This window comes from Macrosteles quadrilineatus, unplaced genomic scaffold (assembly GCF_028750875.1).
Source record: "Macrosteles quadrilineatus isolate MER2022 unplaced genomic scaffold, UCM_ALF_1.0 Scaffold_4__1_contigs__length_99947679, whole genome shotgun sequence".
NCBI classification, from domain to species: Eukaryota; Metazoa; Arthropoda; class Insecta; order Hemiptera; family Cicadellidae; genus Macrosteles; species Macrosteles quadrilineatus.
In genome coordinates this window covers 54,088,609-54,114,187 of record NW_026542597.1, presented here as the reverse complement: position 1 = coordinate 54,114,187, position 25,579 = coordinate 54,088,609, and the positions used below count along the sequence as shown (strand labels likewise).

The 25,579-nt window shown below is 33.6% G+C and overlaps 3 protein-coding genes across 3 annotated transcripts in view; 1 reads left to right on the top strand and 2 right to left on the bottom strand.

Moving 5' to 3' along the window:
• LOC128991921 (nose resistant to fluoxetine protein 6-like) overlaps positions 1-14,564 on the top strand; it is a 69,912-nt gene extending 55,348 nt beyond the window's left edge. The window contains exons 9-14 of the mRNA XM_054415206.1: positions 10,188-10,267; positions 11,437-11,532; positions 12,024-12,156; positions 13,072-13,246; positions 14,041-14,183; positions 14,374-14,564. Of these exons, the coding sequence (XP_054271181.1) occupies positions 10,188-10,267; positions 11,437-11,532; positions 12,024-12,156; positions 13,072-13,246; positions 14,041-14,183; positions 14,374-14,514 (768 nt within the window). The 3' untranslated portion in view covers positions 14,515-14,564. The remainder of the gene's footprint in view (positions 1-10,187; positions 10,268-11,436; positions 11,533-12,023; positions 12,157-13,071; positions 13,247-14,040; positions 14,184-14,373) is intronic.
• Positions 1,551-4,258, bottom strand: LOC128991920 (uncharacterized). Its single transcript, XM_054415204.1, has 4 exons — positions 4,161-4,258; positions 3,112-3,187; positions 2,596-2,782; positions 1,551-1,939 (listed from the first exon to the last, which is right to left on the bottom strand). The coding sequence occupies exons 2-4, from the start codon at positions 3,181-3,183 to the stop codon at positions 1,728-1,730; spliced, it is 471 nt and encodes a 156-aa protein (XP_054271179.1). The 5' UTR covers positions 3,184-3,187; positions 4,161-4,258; the 3' UTR covers positions 1,551-1,727.
• Positions 6,360-8,758, bottom strand: LOC128991919 (uncharacterized). The gene is made up of 4 exons (XM_054415203.1): positions 8,678-8,758; positions 7,879-8,030; positions 7,292-7,402; positions 6,360-6,673 (listed from the first exon to the last, which is right to left on the bottom strand). The coding sequence occupies exons 2-4, from the start codon at positions 8,023-8,025 to the stop codon at positions 6,437-6,439; spliced, it is 495 nt and encodes a 164-aa protein (XP_054271178.1). The 5' UTR covers positions 8,026-8,030; positions 8,678-8,758; the 3' UTR covers positions 6,360-6,436.
• Positions 14,565-25,579: the final 11,015 nt, after the last annotated feature.

The following is a 25,579-nucleotide window of genomic DNA, read 5'->3' as shown; positions in this document are numbered from 1 at the left end:
GATTCAACGTCTAACGCCTTGAACATATTGGCCATCTGGTGATTTTGCTGAGCATTGTTGATCTGAGCAAATTGAGGGGCTGCCAACACAGCAGCACAAGAAGAGAGAAATAATGTTGCCAACAGCATGCTGTAAGGCTGAAAAATATGTCCCATCTCAATAATCTTCATAATTGAAAACTAATCTTCTAATACTGTAATGACAAACTCATGCAACACTTTGCAGCAAAGTGAACTTGTGTATGGAAAAATTGCTCAACAATGGTGTTAAAAACGTTTGCTGCTCAAATAAGTTTTCATGTTTTTATTGGATTTTGTTTTCACCAAAAGACTATAATACAACATATTGATATTGATATTAGACCTCGGTGTTGTCATTAAATTCTCATGTTATGGTTTAACCAGATTTGGGTAAAATACATAATAACGATCAATGAGCTACTGACAGATGAGTATGCTGCTTTCTATAGAGCTTCATAATAGTGGCACTCCAGACACAGAGAGTAGTTTGTTCTAGAGAGTAAAAAAAAAAAACCGATCAGTATAAGGAATATCTACTTTACTATTTAAAGTAAAAATTGGACCGAGTACAAATTGCACCGAAGCTGTTTTTGCAGGATTGAGAAGTACCTTCTTAAGGAAACCTCAGTATTTAGGCCATAAATTATCAAAATAATAGTTTAGAAATACATACTCACAAGGCGTAAGAATTTCCAAAGTACCTTGCCCACTTTACAACAACTGAACTCTCCTATCAAATCGTAATCTGATAGTGAGTGACAATTGTCATTATACTACTGTATCAATTAAAATACCCATTTAGGATATAGAAATATAATCGATCATCAACTAGCTTATAAAAATAGTTATGTTGTTGTGTTAACTATACAAGGGATCTATGGTTAGCTTTGTTTTTTTTAAGTAGACATCCCAACAAATGGAGGAGCTGTGGACATAAAATAAAACTGAACTGCCATCAAAACTCCCCTTTCTATCTTTGTTTTCAATGCTTTGATAATTAATGTGACATATAACATGCTATCTTTTACTGGATATCATTATTTCAGTTTGGCTTTTAGTTCAAATTGATTGAATAGGGCAAAAAGAAAATCAGTACAGTAATTGACATGATCACACTTTCAGTAGCTCAACACAACTATGTTCATTTTCATTCTAAAACTGACAAGATCTTAAACATGTGGCTGATGGGATGTCTTCTTTTCTGTTTCTCTTTAGTCAATGATACCGCTATACAGTAGTTGGTTTTAAAACTTAGTTGGTCTAGTAAGAAACACACCACCCACAATGCTTGCCGTTTATACTTTCATAAAACTTGATTTTTTTTTAACTTATTTCATAAAAAAATTCCTCCAAAATTTGACTTTGGTTTTTAAAACTCTGCTAGTAGCCTGTGTGTTTTTGAATTGTAAAATAATAGTTTTTAATTTATATTTATTGGACAGGAAATGACAGTTTTAGAGAGAGCAAATGTTATTTTTTGAAAGAGAGAGAGCACTAGATCTAGAAACAAATTAAGAAATGGATACACAATTAAATTAAAGAAAATATGTCTATTCAGTTGACAGCATACAAAAAGCTCACAACACATTAAATTTGATATCCTACTTCCTTTAGTTTAGTGTGATATCAACTGCCTGAGCCTCTTTTCTTGGGTGAGTAAGTTGTGTAACCACCCATTATGCATTAAGGGGAAATTATTACAATCTATTAGTATTTCATCTGAAAGTTTATTCCGACACTAGGATTGATCATGTCGACTTTGCCGTTGCTCCGGGCAAACTGAGAGTCCATGACAATGTTGAGGTTAGTCTTGTCGTCTCTGAAAGCGTTCCAGTTGACAGTGTTGCGGACTGTGTTGCCGATGTCGCTAGTACCTGGTCCACCCCACTGAGTCCTCATTTTGACTGGCCTGTCTGATCCTGGGAATACAATAGTTAGTTAAATGGGTGAAATCTCAAAAATATATTTAAATATAGCAAAATACCTTAGTTAATATTTTCAACCAGTAGCTAACATTATTGATAGATAGGGAACAGAGCTTTCAATAAATCTAGAAGAAACTATCTAAAGAAAAGGCTGATCAAAGTAACTCATCTGCACAAGACATCTCACTCCATTCTACTCTTAATTTTTCACTCATGTTCAGGTTTAAATACTTAGTGTCTCTGCCTCAACAATGATTAGCCAATAAGGTTCTTATAAAAATAGCTTGATAAAACATATTTAACCAAATAATGTATAGATAAAAATTATGTCTTCCAACACTGCTTGATACATTTACATTTATTACTATGTCCATTTGAAAGGCCGTAAATTGGTAAGTATATATATAATCTTAACATTAGCTATCAATTTTAGCCAGACACATCCTCTTCATCAACTGAAGTTTTAATATATCTAGTAGTTCCTAGTGGCAGGAACATATTTTTCATCCCTAAGTTTCATCATTTATATACCTAGTATAAATGGTAATACAATTTTTTTTTAGTAAATAACTAAACAAAATTGAATTACACTCCAAAACCGTCAAACAAAGTGGCTTTCTATAGCGTACAAGTTGATAGGTTTTGCTCACCAAGTGCTCGCTGGATGGAGTTGATCATGTCTCGCACCTTGCCCTGAGCGAGCATCTCCTTCCATTGCTCAGCGTCGAGTAGGTTACTAACTCCAAGAGTCTGAGGCTCCTCAAAGTTAGGCCTGTACTCGATGTTACCTCCGTCAACAGAATTTCCATTCTCATTCTCTACCTGTGTCGGTGCACTCTATAAAAAAGTATATTTGTATGAATTATTACTACTAATTGAATTCTAGTTATGTAATATAAAAATTTAAAACAGGGTGATGACAAGTGACTAAATATACTCTCATAACGCTTTTGTAGTCAAGGGGAAAATGTTTATTTTAATTTCAGTTTGGTTTTGTTTCAAATTTTGATGCTTAGTCTATTGGGTAATCTAAGAATTATTTTAAACCTTAAAAAAAGTAATTAAAAACATTATATTTTATCACATATTGATTTTCAAAAGTTATCCGTTTGTTATACAAAAAGATTGACATTGTGTTACCATCAACAAATTACTTGGAAACTTACATACTCATTTGGCCGAGCTAATGTAGAAGTTATGGCAACCAAGATGGTAAGGGGAAACACTGTCCAATCCATTGTTCTGAAAACAAAATATAATTAACTTAGTACAAAAGTTTATAGATGTTAATTTGTCTGAGGTGTCACTTTGTTACACAGCCATTCTTGCAAAAATAGTGCACTTGTTGCTCGAATTCGAGCAATTTCAAAGTATTACAGGCGTTTTTTCAAAACTAATAACAGTCACAATTTCCGATTACTTAAAAGAGTCAACTCAAAGATAATGTAATCAATCACTCCACTCCAGTTATCAAAACTGGAAACAAACTCACTCTGAAAACGAACACTCCACTCTAGCCAGTTATCGAAACTGAAAACGAACTCACTCTGAAAACGAACGTTCTTGTGGGTTTCAATGGTTTACTATGAACAGCTGTAATTAATACAAATTATTCGTCTGTTTAAGTAAACAAAATCTTTTCTTCATAAGAAATACATTGATATTTTGATGACCTGTGGGGCAAAGCCCGAGGACTTTTATTACAGGAATTGGTGAAAGGGGGCGTCTACACAAAAAATACTTAATTTTGACACATCGTTTGTAAAAATCCGTCCATTATTAATGGAGGAGTAGTGTTTCGTAGAAAACGCCTTCACGTATTATATATAAGGATAATAATTAATTTCCTTTTTGTAACCCCAATTTGTTTTTATTTTAACTACATTTGTTTTGTTTATTTATTAAGTAATAACACAACAAAAATATTAACAGCATTCTAATACTATAGATATTTTTTCACTCATCAAGAATGTTTCTTAAGCCAAGGATAATCTGTTCTATGATATTAGTCTTATTTTACTTTTTATAGTACTTATTTTAATTTTTTCCAGTAGGCCTAAATATGATTGAATGGAGTGACTTTGGTTGAGTTTTTGAAGTATGTTTGGAGTAGTTTTCTAACCATCAAAATCCACATACTTTTATCATGATCGAATCGGCTACCTTATCTGGATCTGATGCTAAAAATGACAACTAATTATTGTAATGTTCCTACCTCAAATCTTATGGCACAACCCGTCAGAACTTCTAGATTCTTCTATATAACTAATAAAGTTTGTTATCAATATAATCTACTTTTATCAGAACATCTCCTCTACTTGTCAATTAAATAAATTTCAACGTCCATAAAACTAATATGACTCATCTTGCTTTACATGTCGAAGAATTGTAGTTTAAAATCTGTAAAAGTTTGTTTCATATGATTGACACAGTATTAAAAGTAAGCGGTATCAGCAAACTGACGCATACTTTCTCCCAATATCATTTCAAAAACTTTTGTAATGAGCAAGTGGTGGAAGTAACCATATTATTTTATGAGCAAAATTACAAAAGTAGCAAAATATTTTAAACTGTAATTTTTACAGTTGTACCATTTTGATTAGTTGGAAGGACCATAACTTAGAATACAAAATTTTTATCAAAATCGTTCAAAACGGTTTTTGTGAAAATCAGATTTTTTTCAGATTTTTTTCGTGGGTTTTTATGGAAAAATCACTGAAACTAAAAAAATTTTGATAAAACAATACTTATTTTTACAAATACTATGAACATAGGGGGAGAAAGTTAAAGGTTGAGAAATCCCCATTGAAACTTTAACCACACGGTTATCTCCAGAAGACTAAGATATTACATTCATTTACCCTACATACTTTGTTACTCATTCAAAATTATATGATTTGTCTCACTTTTTTACTCTATCCCTCTGTACATCCCAGGGTATATAAGGAGAAAGTACCTAACATTTTAGCCAAAATTTTTGGGATTGAGTTTTTGGTGGAATCCAGTGTGGTTCCCCCGAACCTAAAAAAGTGGTATACGAAGTAATATGTGTGTGTGGATGTGATAGAGCAACATACTTCACCTGTGGTCCAATTTTGATGGAATTTTGTATTCATGATATCTCCAGATGTTTTCTTTAAAATATTTTTGTAATTTTGATTTTTAATGGTGATTTACTCATAAAAACCTATAAATTAATTGAAAAATTGGATTTTAACAAAAATAGCTGGAATGATAGAATTTATTATGTTACGCCCGTTTTAACTCTAAAAAATTAGTAAAATTCCTCCAATGCTGTTAGTTCAAAAAGTTATTGCAGGTTTCAGTATTTTCTCTATAAAACAACCATAGCTACTCCACTGTCCACCATGAGGGTTGTTGACAAGCTAATGGGAGACAGTTGGTGTCAGATTGCTGATAGTACCATTTATTTAGGTACTAATTCTGATTATCAAAAACAGTTTGTATTTAACTGTCAACTGTATTTGATCACAGCTAAAATTTGGATGTGATAGGCCTATAGTCAGGAAAAAGTAGTTAGTTGTACCCACCATTAAAATTTTCATTATTCATAACATATAACGTATAACATAGTTAAAGATGTACTTGGGAGAGAGGGATGTACATTGGCGGAGAGGGGGAACATACCCTCCCTCGCCGTTACCTCCCCTACATGCGCTAAATATTTCTCGTTATCTAAAGCCCCCCATACACTATCCAACATGTTGGACGGACATGTCGGGATCCAACGTCTTGTCGAACATATTGGACAGTGTGTGGGTTCCGACCCGACATGCTCGACGGATATGTCAGGTCGGATGCTCGGTCCGATAGCACCACCCGACTCGAGCCGTCCGCCTGACATGTTGGACTAGTTTCCAGTTAAACTTGTATTTAGCGAGTTGTGCGTGATAACCGTCCCATTTTTCCATAATGTCATTTAATAATAATAAACAGGTCTGGTCAGAATTTATTTAGCTCTACAGAGACCAGAAGGCGTTGTGGGATGTCAAAAGTAAACTCTATTGCAACAAACATGCGCGTAGGGGCACGATATCCTGATAGAAAAGTGCAAGGAACTGTATCCAGAGTGTGATTTAAAGTTCGTTAAAAAATATAGGCTCTAAAAATCCCTAAAATCATCGCTAAAAATCCCCCTCAAACAGCTAACAGTCGTTTCAAAATCTATCTCAGAACTAATATTTCACCTGACTTGTTGGGTAACATGCTCGATAGTGTGTGGGAAACACCCGACATAAGTCAGGTTGGATGATGGGTCCGTCGTCAGGTCAGGTTGTCAGGTCGGGTGGCATGTTCGATAGTGTATGGGGGGCTTAACCGGCCGACCTATAATATAGTAATTAATGTTTACATATTCAGTAATAACAATAAAAACATAAAATATTTGTAATAAGTTATATTTATTGAGCAATATCACATTTTAATGCATGTACAAAATATCAAAATTTACATATTTATTTCACTATTTGTCTAGTAGTATATGGTAAACTGGACTCCTAGACCAGGTTTCTTTAGTCCAAAACCATTTCCATCGTACCACAGCTCAGTAGAACCAAAAGCTTTGAGGGATGTTTTTCGATCGTCACTTCGGAACAAGCTGTATGAGCCGATGGCGTCCAAGCTTACTACTTTCTTCACTCTTTGCATTTTCATCTTCAAGTCTAATTTTTTGTCATCTGCCAGCCTCCTTCGCCTTATCAGTGTTCCCTGAAATTTGTTATATTATTCTTAATAATAACTCTATCCTGTCTTTACCTTCAAAGTCATGCATTTGAAATTTAAATTTGTGGTGTTCAAGACAGTTGTCATTAAACAATATTTCAGCTCAGGTTTTAAGCCGTGTTTACGTATTACATTTACAGCTTAAAACGAGTGCTGTAAACAAATGTAAGAATACTACTTTGACTACTTAGGAAAACAAAATTGTTTGTGTAAACACTGAAAACCTATTGAAAAAATCAAACAAATTCTATCTTTACGTTGTTGTAAGCTTTTCTTTAAAACAAGTGCAGTGAAATCCTGTGTAAAAGCTGCATTAGATAATCTATCTAGCAAGAATTAAATTTTGAATCAATCAATATAGTGCTAAATTTATTAGGTACCTATGTCAAATTAAGTTAAATGGAAAAGACTTATTTATTGTTAACATTACGTCATTTAAAGCTTAAATATATACTCGTTAGTTAATCTACTGATAACCAAAAATACAATAGTAAAGACTAAGAAAATATATTAAAGTACTTTTTAATTCTACTCTATTAATTGAATATTAACATGAAAGTTATCTGCAGTTTCTTTAACATGGAGATCATTTACATAACTTACATCACTTGATTCACCGTTGTTTACATCCATGTTTACTGGAATGTTGTTGACATTTTGATTGGAAATCAAATGCTCTCTTCTTGAGAAGTTGGGATCTGCTATGACGGTGTTCTGTAAATAGTTACCAATTATTGTATGACACAAACCATTCAACAAAAGTTATATTTTAAAAAATTAGCACAAGATTTTTGTAAAAAAACTTTATTATGTGGTGGATATTAAGAACTTTAATTCCACAACAGTTTGAAATAAGTTCTCTTTCATGTTCAATTTAGTGTTCTAAACTACTCTGGAAACATATAATTTTATCAATATACAAATGAAGTTCCGTTGTAAGAAATTAATGAAATTATTCCTATAAACAATTTTTTAAAAGATAAGTGATTGTTCTGTATATTTTTTTCTCAAGTTACATATGAATATAGTGATATTATTGGATAAAACAAAGCTTAGCATTGCATGGTTTTTTAAGTACTTGGCTTTGTAAGGTTGGCATTTCAAAGTAAAGTATTAAAGTGTTTTTGTGATGGTGAGTTTATGTTTTTCAAAAGAGTATTGAGGGAATTTATCTAATTCGTAAAACTTACCCCCAAGGAATCAGAAAAGGCAGCATGGCGAGGTATTTTATTAATCATATCTGGACTGTTCTTATAAAAGGCTGTCATGGTTCCAGAAAATGGAGCAGCAGCAATAAAACTACATCCCACAACCAATAGTGAGCACAACAGCAACATGGTGGCTGTAAAAGAAGTGTTGTCCTTTTAATATTAAAATACCTATTCTAGAACCCACATTCTCAATAACAATTTATTTAGATAACTACAGAGGTTTTCAAAATTAAGTCGGTACCGATACCACACATGCACAGAATAATGCAAGAGAAGCATTACTTATGTTGCCATTAGCTAAATAATACATCCACTGATGTGAAAAAGATTTCTAAGCAGTAGTTGACCTGGAAATAGCAAATTCGGTCAACATGATTTTGAATGCATTGTTATAAATTCAGAGTCAGACTCAATATTTTTGAAATAGAGCCAATTCATTTTAACGTCTAACTATTGTGTATATGAAATGATATTATAGTTCTGAATCAAAAGTTTGATTGGTATAAATCAAACTTATTGTACTTTTGGTTAGGGTTTGAAATATTTGTGTTCCTGTTAAACTGTAAATGTAAAGTAAATGCCCCATAGAAACACAAGGCTTTTTGTTTTTTTAATAAAACTACCTATGTCATAAGAGTACAGTATTAATGACCAACTATTTTGAGAACCAAACCTTGATGTTTGATTTAAGTAGGTAGGGCCACTACAATTTATTATTAACAAGAAAAAGTTTTACTTAAACGATGTATTATAAAAATTCAAATAAACATGTACTTACCAATTGCTAATAGATTGTTCCTACAGACCAATCACCACTCCAATAAAAGGAACTATCAGATGGACATTGATTGTGTGTTCAGTTTAGATTTAAGTGATAACCTCATAATGTTTATTTCTAGTTCGTTAACAAATAAACTAAAACTAAGTTTGATTGCTGCTGCGAACATGGATTGAAAATTACCTGCATAAAATGCTAGGAAAATTAGGTTACTGTACACGTTTTTATTTTAAACATTTTTTTGGTGTTTTGAAATTGTTTAGAAGCTTATAAAAATTAAGTCTATAATACCAAGTGCCAACTATTTTTGATATCTGTAAATAGCCTGAGTTAATTGATATATTCCCTAAAGTAAAATTAAAAAATTATTTTGTTGTTACAAAAAGCCGAATTTAACCTCTTACTTTCATGTTTGCTCTCCTTTTAATGCTCACAAAAAACATTCATTCACTATATGATAGTAAATAAAACCACACTAACTTGACTATTTGTAGACCCAGAACCCAGACAATATAGGATGTCGAGTTATCCAGAGCATTGAAATTTATAATGGGTTTTTGTAAATGAACTCATAACAGACTAATGTTTAGCCTACATTTAAATGTATTACTTACATGAGTATTTTTTACATATTGAATAATAATCTTCAAATAAATGTTGAATTAAAGTTCAAACTAAATGTTCTAGAAAAAATTATTATTTTTGTGTGCACCCTATCAGCTGTTAACTGTTCATTTATTGAGGTTCTACTGTACCTACTGTTTGAATTTCCGCCCCATAGTAACACATGACTAATCTGACCTTCCCCACTTGAGTTTCCAGGAGTTAGTCGCAGTTCATAACTACATATACTTGAACAAAGCTCACTCCCTATTAGAAAGGCCCTCTATATATGAGGGAGCTACCTGTAGAAAAAACAAGTGTTAATCGACTCTTTTGAAAGGAAATGAACTTTTATAACCTGTTCCTGTATAACCTGTTATAACCACTTGTATGAATTGGATACAAGGACGAATGTACCTTTATACATGTATAATGAGTATTATAGATGCTCAACATTTGGACAACTTAATTTTACAAATCAACTGTTATAGTTAGGTGAGAGATTTCTACTTATCTGGCGAAGAACAAATCCCACGGTCATATTAAGCTTAACCATTTATTGCTTTAGCTGTTTAGCAACTACGCTGGCGTTCCTGGAAAGCTAAATCAAGCAGAAGGTTTCTTCACAAAATTAAAAAATAATTAACCCTTGTAAACTATACTCCATTCTATGTTCTCCGAGTAATACAGGTCTTGTGAGAGAGAATATTGTGCTTCTCCTACTGGAAACATTATATTTATTGGGTCAACTGTCCTTGCTACCCTTGTTACCAAAAATGCCATTTGAAATACACGGCTTATGTTGGGGGAGTGAACATGAAATGGATAGTAGAGTATTGAATATATTTGTCTTTTGTGATAGTTACTTTACAACAAAGGTACTTATGATCTCACCATTGTGTTTTAGTGCATGTTGTGGAGCTGGTATCTCGCCAACGACACTCAGTTCTACGCTGTTGGAATCTTAATATTGCTCATATCTGTCAGGTATGTTACAAAACAGTGAATTTGTATTAGGGTATTAGTCTCTGATTAAATAACTACAATAGGTTCTACCCGCGAATCCACGGGTGTACTATTCAGAAGCCACAATTTTATTAATTTAATTAATTTTGACTTCATATTTCATTTAAAGGGCCCAAGCTCAAGAAATTCTCATCAGAAGGAATGTTAAAAGCAGTGGGACCTTCATACCTTATGTCCTGAGGTGGCTGACGTGGTTGCACCATCGGTTGTACCTGAACTCGCCGCTCTCTTTCACGACATCCTGTTAAAGATCGGTGACAACCTCTTTGACAACCAACAGACACGTTTTTTTGTCTTTCAAACATCTAAAGCACTCACTTGTATCAAACAGCTAGAAATAGCATCAGTGTTCATTTACCGCACCTCTTTGAACATACAAAAAATAATAATATAAGTAAACAAAACTGTAAATAAAAATAATCAAACTACTGTCAATTTTATTGAACAGCTGTTTTCGATAAATTAGTCGAATAATGTTAACTTTTAAAAATTAAGGCGTAGCCATTTTGAAATCGGCCTGTGGGGCAGAGCCCTAAGAGAATTCGTTCATACCAATACTTTTCGGCAAATCTACACACTCTCGAGCTTCATTTTGATGTGCCATATGCCTATAATTTTATTTGGTTAATGGCCTTAACCATTTACATAAAATTTTATTGTATTACTTTAATAATATAATAGATTTGATATAACATTTTTCAAAATTGTTAAACCACTCGCTGAAAATATAATATTTTATAAGACTCAGTTTTAAGCCCCTTCAAAATTCCTCTTTCTTACAAATATTTTCATGTGTCAACGTTTGACTTTTGTAACAGAAAATGAATAAGATAGCTACTTCTTCCCAATGACCATTTAAAAAACCAGATCAAGAACATCTGGATCCTTGAACTGTATCAAGTCAGCTACCCAGCTAATGAGCAAGCAGGAAATACATGTGCTTTGGGGCTATAGCTGAAGCATGTATTTGTAGTACAAGTAATTTATCTCATAGGTAGCTATATTCTACCCCAGGAATGGAGTAACTCCAGCAGTTGCAACTTTTAGTAATTATATGTCCCTCCTTCTTAATACAATTTTAAAAGATATGTGTTGCATTTTACAGCAGTTTGTTTCATTTTGTATTTCAGGCATTTCCGTGTTGCAGTAGCAGCCCTTCTGGTGTTTCTGTTCACTTCATGGCTGACAACTGGTCTCATATCTGCTGAGTATCAGTACAAAGTCAGGTATATGTCACAAACGAAATATTTTAAAAATAACAAAACTCGTAAATTAATATATTTCTAACTTAAGTCAATGTTTAAAAATCTTATCTTTTGATGGAGTACAGCGTGTGAAAATTAGGGTCCAGGTGCATAAAAGATTTTTGGTCCTAATAAAGGACTATTCCAGAGGGTAGCTTCAACAACTCTATTAGGGTACGCCCAGAGTCTTGTGACCTTTTATTGTGTTTCTATTAGCACCTAATGCTGTGTCTAGCTTTAACAGAAAAGCTAGCTCAACTCTCTCCTTATTGCAAGCCTGACTCTTGGGTAACTAACTTTTTCAAAGATACTTTTAATTTTCAATATCTATCTGATGTGATCTTGTAGAGTTAGCATATTATGATAAGCAAAATGTGTTCACAGATTATTATTGTTATCTATCTCTACCATTTTGAAAATTTTTATATTATTTATATTTCTAGTTTTAATTTACCTCTCTCTCTCACACACAGGGTGGAGCAGCCTGAGTTGCAGTTGTTTGATGCTATATATGACAAGCCATGGACTCGCCTCGGCCCCTACCTTGTGGGCATGTTCTCTGGATGGTTCCTCTTCAAGACAAAGTGCAAGGTTCACATATCAAAGGTGAAGTGATTCTTGTTTACTATACAAAATCTATAAGAGTATAAACTAGGTGAAATTTTGGGGCTGTGTTAGCTTAAAACTCTAGCAGATTTAGTGATATTTGAAAATCCAGGTGTTGGTAGGATTCGGGTGTCCAAAATTTTTTGAGCTTTTTTTTAAGATTTAGAGTAAAATGTCTTGACTTTCAAGAAATACTGTACTTCGCATATATTTTAGTGTAATTTATTATTTGTCAGATCAGTAAGTCCATACTTCTCGGGCCATATTGTAGTAGTGGTAGATACGGTGGTTGCCGGGGACATCAGCCTCACTTGGGTCTTCAAGGGAAATGTTTTTCAATACCTTTCAAAGCAATAAAATTTTTAACCGCCTTGATCATGGTCCGTGACCCGAAGTACATTTTGGACCTGTGACCCGAAGTAAAAAGGTCTGTCCCGCAGATCCCTACTAATATTATTATCACAGAAATAAAATGGAATTATTCATTAGCTAGTCTCCTAGGTCTGTTCCTGTCTGATATGATCGTAGAATACAAAGGATCGAGTTCATCACGTTTAAGCAATACTATGTGTATTTCAATCGAAACCCCCTAAGCCCCAGCACCAGTATCATTATAGAGGGACTTCTCTGGTGTTAGCCTTTGGGGGGCCTCATCGATTCTAAAGTATGGCCCTGCATTCTTTTCCATAAAGTGAATTGGATATTTTTCTTTGAGATGTTTTCTTTTGACCTGTCCTAGAAACGGGCGTCTTAGTCCAAATTTTGTGGGAGGATCCCGTTTTTGAAAATTTGCTATGTCACTATTATCCTAAGCTGGCCTCCAGAACAAAATTTTTGAAAAATCGTATGTATGTTCAAAAAACAATACAACTAAAGGTTTCCTTCTGGTATGACAATGATTGTTGGTGTCCCCAGTTCACGACCGTGGCGTGCTGGTTCCTGTCGCTGCTGGTGTTGGCCAGCCTGGTCTATGGAGTGTTGAACGCACAACTGGACATCACGGGTTCAGCCATCTACACAGCCCTCGGTCACACAGCTTGGGGCGGAGCTCTCAGCTGGATCGTCATAGCTTGCTGCACGGGTCACGGTGGTCAGTTGTACATAATTTTAAACATTTATTATTTTCTTCATACATACATTAAGGATGAGTTTTAAATTAATCCCCCCCCCCCCAACTTTTTCCTACGTTTTACCTTACGCAAGGTGTCGACTCCAGGCTGGTTAATTAGCAGTTGTATCTCTCTTCCCAACTCAAACCTTCCTTGTTTAAGAATACTGTCAAGAGACAGCGGAGTATCTAGTTTTTGTCTAAATGTGAACATTATTTTGTATATCTTGCACCAAAATGAACTCTTCTGAATTCAGATATGCCTGCTATCCTAATAAACATTAAAACCTAAACTCTCCTATATGATGTCCTGTGTTACATCCTTAAACTTAAACTTCACTTTGACATTCTTAATTCAATTGACATATACACAGATACAGATAGAGGTTATCTCACTACATTATAAACTCACTCTGCACTCATAATCAGCTTAAAATAGGTATTTATTTAGCGATGCATGTACACAAAGTCTGTCACTGTTTCAATAAAATTATCAAAAGAAGTAAAGTGATGATGTCACCTTTGTCAAAATACATTATGTAGATATATTTTATAACATGTAGGAAAAATGATGGAAGTATAGGAACATCAATTAAATTAAAACTGCCCAGTGTAAATCATGTATGTGTTTGTTTTGGTTTTATTCTTGTTTTTGAACCACAATAGCTTAGCGGTACTAAATATCCCTACATTGCAAACTACGTTATTTCATTTCAGGCGCAATACCTAAATAGTTTCATAATTTGTTTCTATTGATTCTAACAAACCATTTACAGGTTACATAGACACTCTGTTGTCATGCCGCCTACTCCATCCTCTGTCGAGACTGACATACTGCGCCTACCTCATCCATCCTGTATTGATGGCTTCTGTCAGCTTCCAGATGGACGGTCCCCTCCATCTTCACAATGGTCTGGTTGTAAGTATTTTTTCTTTAGTTTATTATCGAATTTATGTTAGCAGTGAAAAAAACAGTCTGAATATATTCTGATATTTTTAAAGGATATGTGTACTAGAGCTGATAAAGTATTGATTACTTTAAATTATTTTTATTTTGTAGAATAACACAAATTGTCCACTAAATGATTCTGGTTTTTTTTATTTTTCAGCTGGTGTTGTACTTTGGAAACGTTGTAGCTTCTTTCTTAATCTCGTTCTGTATTTCAATGACATTCGAAGCTCCGATCGTTCGTTTGCTCAAAGTCGTGACTTCTCCCAAGCCAACCAGGACAAATTCTATTGAAGAATAGTGCATTTCATGAGGGTATTTATACTTTAATATAGACTGTTGTGTGTGTGTGTGTAAAAAGTGTTTTATAATCGTGCCAACATTAATTGATGTTCTTTTGAAACTGGTGAAAAGTGAGTTTAAGTGAGTGCACTAATAGTTTAAATTGTGTGGCAGTAATTTCAGAAATTTCCTACAACAAAGCACTACGTGTTTGCAGTTGTGTTACTAAATTAAATAAGGCAAATCTATATGTTAGGTACATATGTTTGCTGAAAAAACTTATTTTCTTAAGATAAACTCATTTTGTAAAGTCTAAGCTCGGTATCACAGGATTTAAAATGTAGTGGACAGTTCAAATCAACATCCTATTCCTTCCTATGTATTTGTTTATGTGTAAATTCAGTCTGTTTTACAAAATTTCCTTCATTAAAGACTTCTTTTAATTTGTATCACTGAATGACTACACATAAATTGTTCTGATGAAGGTGTGGCAGGGGTGCCCATCCCCCCCTAGACTCATGACGCACCCCCCCCAATTGAGCGACAGCCCCCCCCCCCACCATAAAAAAATGAGGTACACAACAAATGAGAAACATAATTCCCCCGCCCAGCACTATTTGAAAACCCAGTTATCTATATAAATAAAGTTATAGTTTTGTCTGTACATTGCTCAGAATGATACATCTATCTATCTATCTATACTATTATAAAGAAGAGGTGGTGTCTGTGTGTGTGTTTGTATGAGCTAATCTCAAAAACTACTGAACCTATTGGGCTCAAATTGCACACACATGAAGCTACAGTTCCGAGGATACATATAGAACTATTCCCGCTTCAATATTGTCCTAGGGCTCTGCCCCGTGGGCTTTCAAAAATCGGAGGTGAGAGATTTCAAAGTAAATTTTGATTGATGGTATCCATGACAACAAAGAACAAACCTACAAAGTTTAAAAATGTAAACAAGCAGTACTAACTGTCAAATTAATTTTGATTTCACAATTCCATACAGCTGGTTCAAACATTCATTTAAATACTGCATGAATATTAGAACAAAGAGGGTAAGGATCATATTTAAAATAATGATGTCACTATCCTGAATGTAAACATTATTTAACATTACTTAAATGGAGCTGTCAAACCATACGCTAATGTCACTTTATACTTACATGCCAACCCCGTACGAAGGACGGGTACTCTGCTAGTATCTTATATATTAAAAGTGACAGGGTTTTTTTATTTCACGATTCTGAATCAACCACTTTGACGAATTTTCATGATTTTTGTGTTGAAAGAATAGTTATTTGTGTAACTAGTGGTGAAAGTGGCACTTTGCTGCACACGAGAGCAATGTTTACGCACGAGCCGCAGGCGAGTGCGGAATGATCTCGAGTGCAGCAAAGGCCTTTTTCACTCGTGTTACACATTATATTTTTCCTACAGTCACTATAAAACATAAATAATTAGTCTTTCAAACACTATACAACACGTTTTTAGGTTCAGCTAGCAACACAATTACACAAATGGTGCCCTGGAGAAAGTAGTACCCGTGGTCCGTATCACTCCGCTATTTTTCCTCGGCAAGAAATGTGCTCCGTCTTTTGAGAATATAGTTCCGTATGTTTTTGTAATTTGAAGTGGTTTCCGCGCCTAAAAAAAATGCTTTAAAGGTATTTTCTTGTTTATTAAGACCGTAGGAATGTTTTAAAAACGTTTAAAAGAAAAGTCCAGAAAGTTCAGAAATACCAAAACTATAAACACGAAATGACAGGTTAAATCGTAGTTATAATAGTCAATCAGCTGTTCATAGTATTATTATCTTTAAGTGTTGCCAACCTATTTCCAAGCGTACACGGATTACGTGCATAATAAAACCACGCTGTTTTGTGTTGTTTGGTTGGAATCCTGATGTGCGGCAAAGTATAAACCGTGCGGCAAAGTATAAACCGTACGGCAAAGTATAAATATGCAGCAATTAGCAGCTTTCTGTACTATAAACAGTACAGGGAAGCCAACTTTGTCGGGTGACTGTAGGAAAAGATAATTTTGAGAACTAGGGAATGTCGAAGCCATAATTTTAGTTTAGGGTTTCAGTTTTTTAGTAATTTAGTTTAAAATTTTAAAAAGTCTAGCAGCCGACGCTAACATTCTACTCTAGCTTTTGACATAATATCATTTGCAACAGCTGTAAACATTCAGCGTTTTCGACACAAATTCAGCCTTTGAATGAAAATGAAATGACATACGTAGAATTGACTTATTTTTAATATGTGTAATGCTTTCAATCATTGATACGTTCATTTATTCGGTAAGAGAATGAGAGTTTATTTAAATACACATAATAAAATACTAGATGTTCTAATTTATTTTTTGAGCAGTCTTTAAAATATTTAGTTTGTTTTAGTGCAATATAATTTGTTATAACTACCAGCTGGATGGATATAAAAATATTCTATAAAACTATTAGGTTAGTTTATTTACTCTGTGATTTTGTCATTGATTATAGGAAATAAGTAAGATTCTATAACCATTGCTGTATACTAATCAAAGCTCACGAATCTTCAAAAGAAAGCTTATGAAAATTATTTTACTACTCGACATTTTTATGAAAAGTTGGGAAAATAACAATGAAAACATGTTTTAATTCATCTTGGCAGCTTTTTCTTTACTATAAATCTTGAGTTGATTAAACTATGCTTGAATTAGTAATAGACACACTATATACAATTTTAATGGACTACTCGATTCCCGTACGTAGGACGGGCCAACAGCTCGTTTTGGGTTATTTTACGTTATCTCAATTTATGTTCGGCTGCCATGGCCCGGAAGGCATCTTACGCAGTCTACTCTAAAAAAACTAAGATTACCCATTATGATTCTAATGGTTTAATTGTATTCACAGGATTGGCGAGAGTGTCCTTAGCCATTAAAATATGGCCTCACTATTTTGGAAATAAAATAACGGACGATCAAAAACCCAATTTGGTGTGATTTTTCTAGTTTTTCTCCATGTTTACTACATACGTCATTTATTAAATACTAATAATCTATTACGGACGATCAAAAACCCAATTTGGTGTGATTTTTCTAGTTTTTCTCCATGTTTACTACATACGTCATTTATTAAATACTAATAATCTATCATAATATAAGAGAACACGTCATATATGAAATTACGAACAGCTGTTTTGATAAAGATTCCTTTTTCTAGCTGTCACTGAAATGTTTACATAAATGTTGTTTACAAATACTGTGTAGGCCCTAACCATTTCTGATCACGTTTGTAAGCAAATTCAAAACCATAAGTGAGATTAATAACCGTGTGGCTTTGGCTTGCATAACGGGTTTGATTTATCACGGGTAATATGTAACTGTAAATTAAATTTTTTTTTTAGAATAGAATAGAATAGAAAAATTCTTTATTGCTCAATGTACATAATATACAGTTATTGTAAACAATCACAATAGTATTAAACACAATTCTGGTTATAATATTTATACAAATATGCCTATGAACTTACACAAAAATTTTTAAACCTTAACTGTTTAAAACATGGGATATAATAATAAGAGAATCATAGAGCAATAAAGCCCTGAGGTTATAAACCTGTGCGGGATCTAATATTTTTGAATCTTACACAAACTCAGTAGTAGGGTAGAGAGTGCCTGGCCGGATCAGTACCACAGTTATACTACACAATATTTAAAAATAACATAAACGTGGCTTCTTCACATGAAACAATATTAAAAATCTTCCTTAATTCTTACGTCTTATTAAAGTATTAGGCATTGTTTAACAAACTATCACTAAGACTATAACTATCAAAAGAAAACACTATGTCTTTATATTAGAGTAGTAAAAAATTGATTAATGTCATTATGGTTAAGTAAGTAGTTACGTATAATTTTATTGAATTGGTTCTTGTTTTTACACTCTTTAATATAGTTTGGAAGTAGATTATAAAACGTTGGTGCTAAGTACAAAAAATATTTTTTGAAATGGGATAAATTGGGTCGCGGAACATACATTTTACCCACGTTCCTTAATGTGATATTGCCCTGGTTCATTCTGTTTGTATCACATCTATTAAAAAAAATTCTTAAAACCTTAAAAACGTATAAGTTTCTAAAGGGCAAAATGTTTAAACTTTGGAAAAGAGGTAGAGAAGGTTTGGTTTTTGTTTCGTTTAGTATTATTCTGACGAAGGCTTTTTGTAGTGTGATTATTGGTTTTAATGTGGTAAAATATGTCCCACCCCAGATTTCTATGCCATATTCAATTTTTGAATTTATGAATGCGAAATAAATTGATCTAAGAAGCTGTATATAACATACGCTTCTGAGCATGTAGAATATACGGATGTATTTTACTAATTTTAGTTTTAAGTATGAAATATGTTCTTTCCAATTAAGTTGGCTGTCCACGTATAAGCCTAAATACTTTATGCTTCCTACTTGCTCAAGGTCTTGACAGTTACAAATGTTAAAACTTGTAGGGCATGTTACGTTGTGATATTTCAGGGATTTTGCAAAGTGTGTATGTTTTGTTAGGTTGAATATGATATATTTGGTTTTTGGGCTCATGACCATTAAATTTGATGTAAACCACCACCTCAGAGCATTCACGTCATGTTGCATTTTAGTATTTAACTCACATAATGAGTTTGCCTCGTATGACAGAGCTGTATCGTCAGCGAAAGCAACTAAATTACCTTTAAATTTGCCGTTACAAAGGTCATTGATAAAAATCAGAAACAAGGGGCCGGACAAAACTGAGCCTTGTGGTATGCCAAGTTTTACCCGACCTTCCTCACTAACACAATTATTTGCCCTTGTGGTTTGGCTTCGACCTGACAGGTAGGAACGGAACCATTTTAGAGCAACTCCCCTTATTCCAGCATGATACATCCTTTCCAACAGAATTCCATGGTCTACCATATCGAATGCCTTCATCAGGTCTACGAAAATACCTCCACAGACTTTACCATTATTAACATTTGTGTAAATATCCGACATATACTCAATAAGAGCAGAACAAGTGTTTAATTTGCTTTGGAATCCAAATTGCTTTTTGCTAAAGAATTGATGCTTAGTTAAAAAATTTACCAACCTAACTTTTACTATTTTTTCGAGTATTTTTGAGAAAATTGGTAAGAGGGCTATTGGTCGATAATTACTTGGATTATATCTATCATTCTTTTTATATAAAGGTGTAACGACTGCTTTTTTCAATTTAACTGGAAATTCCCCAGCTGCTAAGCTTAAATTAAAAATGTAGGCTAAAACATGTACAATGGAATTAGCTATAGTTTTTATTATATTAGGAGTTAAATTGTCATAACCTGGTGCTTTGTTATCATTTAATGAATTTATAATTTTCATTATTTCCTCCTCGCACGTTGGATAAAGAAAAATTGAATCTTTAGTTGAGGTCCTTTCAAAGGTATTCCTGTAAGGGTCAAATACACGATTGATGTTTGCCTTATCGAACAAGATTTTGTTCCTCAAGTCACCAGCCACTGAGCAAAAAAAGTTATTTAAGGTATTCGTAACCTCATCGGGGTTGTCAATCAATTGCCCGATTTCATTTTTTAGTACAATTGGGGTACTACCTTTATGCTTTGCACCTGTTAACTCTTTTATCAAATTCCATTGGTTTTTACTATTTTTCATGTTATTTTCTAACTGGTCTGAAAAGTACTTATTTTTCGCATATCTTATTTGATTTATAACTAAATTCTTAAAATGTTTGTATCTCTGTTCTAATGTTGAGTCATTTGGTTTTTTCAAGAAATCTCTATAAAGTTTGTTTTTAATTTTAATATTATGTTTTATAGTTGCATTCATCCAAGGGTTTTTAAAGTTTGATTTTATGTTTATAATTTTATAGGACTCATTAATGCAATGTTGTAGTTTATGTGAAAAATAATCAAAGGAAGTCGAAGCTGAATTTGTTGAAAAGGCCGAACTCCAATCTGTTTTGCTTACAACTGTTTTCAAATGTACAATGTCCAGTTTTGAAAATTGTTTGGTTTTACTATTTTCCTTAACTTGAACCGGTTTATTGTACCTCATACAAGCTACAGTTGACCAATGATCGGTTATAGATGTTTTGATTACTTGGGCTTCACAAATGAAATTACTGTTAAGTTTACTTCGTAAAAAGACATGGTCAATACATGTTTTTGTTAGCTTTGTAACCCTGGTGGGCTCATTGATTAGTGACTTAAGACCATGACTGGCCATTCTAATTAAGTATTTATCACATAAAATTGATTTATCAATAATGTTAATATTAATATCTCCATTTATCATTAAGTTAGCGGTTTTAATTAATGCTAGTATTGTATCTAATTCATCAACGAAATTGTCCGCGGCGAATTCATGTAATCTATAAATCGCCAAGATTTCAAAGGAATTATTGGCGATTAAGGATATTTTTAAATGCACACAATCAGCTGTTATCATATTTGTGCTGTCCAACTGGATAGCTGTTATCTTATCAGTCACAAATACAACTACTCCACCTGATCTTTGATTAGAGTTACATTTTACAAACATTGAATAATTAGGTAGGCTGTAGAAATTAACCTCGCTTGTATCAATCCAAATCTCTGTTAAAATTATAATATCTGGCATTTGATCAATGGAATGTAATTCCGAGACAAAAGAATCAAAATTTTTCCTTAAGCTACGAATGTTTTGCTGTAACACTACGATATCATTTGAACAAAGATTATTAATACCCCCGCCGCAGCAAACCTGCCGACTAAGCGAATTTCCATTTGTCTGAATTGATTTTCAGTTAAATATATTTTAATAACATTAGGTTTAACGAGTTCCTAGGTTTGCTGCTACGAGGAAACTAATAAAGTGTGTTTTTGAGTAAAATATTGATAGCTTAGTACAAAATAAATAAATTTGCCAAGTTTGATCAAAATTTATCCATAAACAAGCAAACTACAACATTTGACAATATTCTCCATAAGAATAACATGGGAATTTTAAATTTCCATTTTTTTATTTTTCTCCGTTACTAATAATCGAACAAAAATACTTTTATATACTAAATTATTTGCTTTTTTAAGCTCTTTAAAAAGGTCTAAAGAGAAATCGGGAAATTTTGTATTTTGAGGGTCAAAAGTGAGAAAAACCAATTTTTACCCCATAAAACCCCCCGTAAAGCCCCGTTCCCATGGTCCGATCGTGCTAGTTCGCGAACTCATTCAAGTTTATCCCGCTTTACACCTTTAAACCAAATTTCATCAAAATCGGACAAAAATTACTTAAGTTATCGCGTTCACGGACGTATATATATATATATATATATATATATATATATATATATATACATATATAAAAATTTGAACGAATGGTGTTTTTGGCCTCTGGGGACATCAAAATGAAAAAGTAAATCGGTCCCGGGTCTAGGTCTTACCGTGCCACCTACGGTAATAGCTACTTCCCTATAGGGAAATTCGCTAAAACTAATACTATTCATTTGAATGATTAAACCTCAATGTACAATTGCACTTCCATTTCTGAATAAAAGACCAAAGACACAAAAGACATAAAGTAACACCAAGAAAATAATACTGTTTACTGTTCGGAGGAGGCCGCATCCTGAGATTCAGATGAATTCGGCGACGCTGGCGCAGGTTCAGGGGCATGTCTTGGTAGCTTCTCCAAGTCCTCCATTGTAGTGACTGCAATTATTCTAGCGCCTTCCGTTGGTCGTACGAGGATCGTTCCACCTCTCACCCATACGTAGCTGTATTTATAAGTTTTCTTTAGAGTTCGGACTTCCTTGTAAACTTCACGTCTTGCTTTGGTCAAACTTTCATTAATGTAGACAATTTCAGCAGGATGATCAACATAGCCAACGTCATGTGTATTGAGATCGCGCTTAACTCTTCTCTGCTTTAGGAACTCTTCCTTTTTGATTCTTCTGGTAAACTTAACTATTATACCTCGGGGCTGGATTCCACTTCTGTGCTTAGGTCCAAGTCTGTGACACGCATCCACTGACTCTTCCGTTAATGCTACGTCTAAGCTTCTTCCAACACTTTTTACCACTTCTAAAACATCTTCTTTCTCAATCTCGGGTATTCCATTTATCTCGATACAATTTATACGAGAATACTGGTTTGACTCATCTTCACGCCACTCAAGTTCCTTTATGCGTAGGTGTAGTTTTTTATTTTCTTCAAACAAAGAATCAAACATTTTTTCAAATTTATTTAAAGACTCAGTCTGTTTTTGAACTGTTTTCCTTAGGTCCTCAATGGTTTCATGGCAATTTTCAACCGATTTACCAAGTTCGGTTTCCAGGTTCTTTATTTGGTCTTTATTTTCTTGTCTTAGTTCCTTGAGTAGGTTGATAACATCTTGGATGTCTGGCTTATTTTCTTCAAGTTTTGATTCGACCTGCATACTTTTTCTTCGCTCCTTACTACAACCATCACATCTCCATATTTGCTTTTCTTTTTGCATGAATTCTGCATCTTCTTTTGATATATTTACACAAGATCCATGAAAATATAATAAACAATCCTTGCACTGCACTTTAGGATGCCGATTTGTGATGTTTTTTTGGCAGCTCTTACACTTTTCAGACATTTTATTTAGCAACACCGAACAAAAACTATATAAAACACTTAAATGAAGGACGCACTGAGAACGGAATTTATTTAACAAGATAATACTTAAAAGAGTTGAATTTAGGAAGCCAAAAACATAAACATTAAATGAGCAGGAATAGCTTATCAATACCTTATCAGTGGCATCTGACCGACCGGCAGGGCAACCGTACACTCCGAGCGCTGGCTCATAAATTAAATAACTAGCTATCATCCAGGTCGGGAACCGGAGATTCTGTGTGTATCAAGTTGTATTTGAATTTTGATTACCTGGAAAAGACCGCGAATCAGTGTTGTACAGGACTGGAAAACTTATCTTTCTATATAAAAAAATTAGAGCTTTATAGGTCACCTCAATTTAAGGAATTTTTAATTGCCAGAATATCTATATAGCGTTTGTAAAATATGCTTAACGAATTGTCAGCGTCTTTCTCTTGATATAACGACCCCCTCTCCCTCCCTTTGGAAACATCACAGCTCATTTGATGAAAATGAAATGGAAACAACGCTTGCGCCAACAATCGTCTGCTCCGTTTTACACTTCTGTCTGCTGTGCGCTATGTTATAACAGATTTCAGATACAACAGCTGGGGAATGATGACGATATAATGCTTAGTGATTGAGTGATTAGTAACCATGGTAACTTTAGTAAGGTTGTGATTGGGCAATGAGTAGGCCTAAAAATATGGCGACTTGTTGAATTTGTGTATGAATTGAAGAGAAACCTAATAAAGAACAGAAGAACAAAGAAAAAGAATAACAAGACTGTTCTAGTTACATTCTTTTTTTAAAGGGTTTTTATTATCTCTAAATATAATTTTACACTTTTTTTTAACTTATCTATCAAATTCATATGCTGTGATACAGCACCTATCGGTAGCCTATCTGTCTATCATGAGCAGTAGCTTATAACACTTTCTAAAGGTTCCTTTAATATTTACGTTATCTATAGCAATGCCGTGTTTGGCTAGTTATTATTGGTTGAGTTTGAGTTAGCTATAATTTTAAACGTTGCCGTTTGTACAACTGAACACTGAACCAAAATAAATGATTTTAAATGTATAATAATAATGTAATTGCACAATAAATAATGATTGTGCAATATTGAATTTCGTTTACAAAAATGCAAATCATGACGTTAATGGCTGTTTACAGCGTTTTAATGGGTTTGTCATCTCTTTTTATACTATATTGGATCAACCGTATTTTTCATTACCCCCCTCCCTATTAACTCAGGTAATCGAGTATCTACACAATAGTGTAAAGTATTGTAGCCTATGCTACTTGTTTGTATTTTAACGAGCTTTATGTCAACAAAGCGTTCTGTGCTGAGTCGCGGTGTAGCTGGACGTGTCTGTCACACGTAATCTTTTATCTATCACAGCAGTTGAGTCATCCCGTGCGCTCCCTCTTAGATCTCACGTCTTGATAATCTTGAATAATAACTTCCTACATGAATCCTAAACTATCCTAAAATCCTATTTTAACTAATTGAATTCAATAATATAAATATTGTTATTAATTAATCTACTTTCCATCTGGAAATTTCGTAATATATTTTTGATTGTCGTCACGTTAAACACTGTTTCAATTAACTTTAGCCCCCCCCATTTGAATTTTTGCAACCCCCCCCCCCTAAAATTTCAATGACGCAGTCTGCGTCACAGCCCCCCCTTGTGGGCACCCCTGAGGTGTGGTAAACTTAGAATAATCCATAAATATTTTGCTATTCAAGCCACTGTCAACTTACGCTCACTTACTCACACACTTCAGTTTCAAAAATAAGTCTCCAGGCCTGAAATGCTCACAGTGATAACAATATTATGTTAAGTGATTTATGTTGTGTAGACTAGATTGATGATTTGACAGATACCTAACAGACAACATCAAGCAAAAGATCAATTTTAAGATGTGGAGATATCTAACTTGCCTTGCCGAGATTAGGCTATGCAATTTATACCTACTGATCAGAGGTCTAAACTTTACTATTAGTAATGGTACAATATTTGCATGAAATTAAAAGTTACAATTTACCATCAGAAATATGATTTTTATCCACATTTCAATAGAACGATGTAAACATGTTGATACCGGTGTTTATTGAGAACTAAAACAAAAAATAAAATAGCCAATATATTTATGCTCACCATATAATCTACTGCTGTAACAGATAAACAAATGTAAATGACAATATCACTCATGTGCACACCACCTAAGAAGATTTGTAAGAACACCTAATTGTCTTTCTTTGTTATCTCACAGTACTATACTAAACATTGCATTCATATATGCTGTGTCTTTCAGTCTTAGTTAAAGTTTAATATGTGTCAGTTTTTGAAAATAACTTATAAATTCCGTTGCGCATGACCTCATATAAGATTTTCGGTAGACCGGTATTCAGAAAGTAATGTTTTTGTGGTGAGGGGAGGGAAGAGAAGCACTCTTGAT

Bases quoted from the DNA above. Each gene is read 5' to 3' on its own strand.
- LOC128991919 (XM_054415203.1), bottom strand. From the start codon at position 8,025: ATGTTGCTGTTGTGCTCACTATTGGTTGTGGGATGTAGTTTTATTGCT. The intron at 7,403-7,878 runs GTAAGTTTTACG...AACTATTTACAG, and splicing joins CCTTTTCTGATTCCTTGGGG to AACACCGTCATAGCAGATCC. The intron at 6,674-7,291 runs GTAAGTTATGTA...AACAAATTTCAG, and splicing joins ACAACGGTGAATCAAGTGAT to GGAACACTGATAAGGCGAAG.
- LOC128991920 (XM_054415204.1), bottom strand. From the start codon at position 3,183: ATGGATTGGACAGTGTTTCCCCTTACCATCTTGGTTGCCATAACTTCT. The intron at 2,783-3,111 runs GTAAGTTTCCAA...ACTTTTTTATAG, and splicing joins TAGCTCGGCCAAATGAGTAT to AGTGCACCGACACAGGTAGA. The intron at 1,940-2,595 runs GTGAGCAAAACC...TTGTATTCCCAG, and splicing joins CTCCATCCAGCGAGCACTTG to GATCAGACAGGCCAGTCAAA.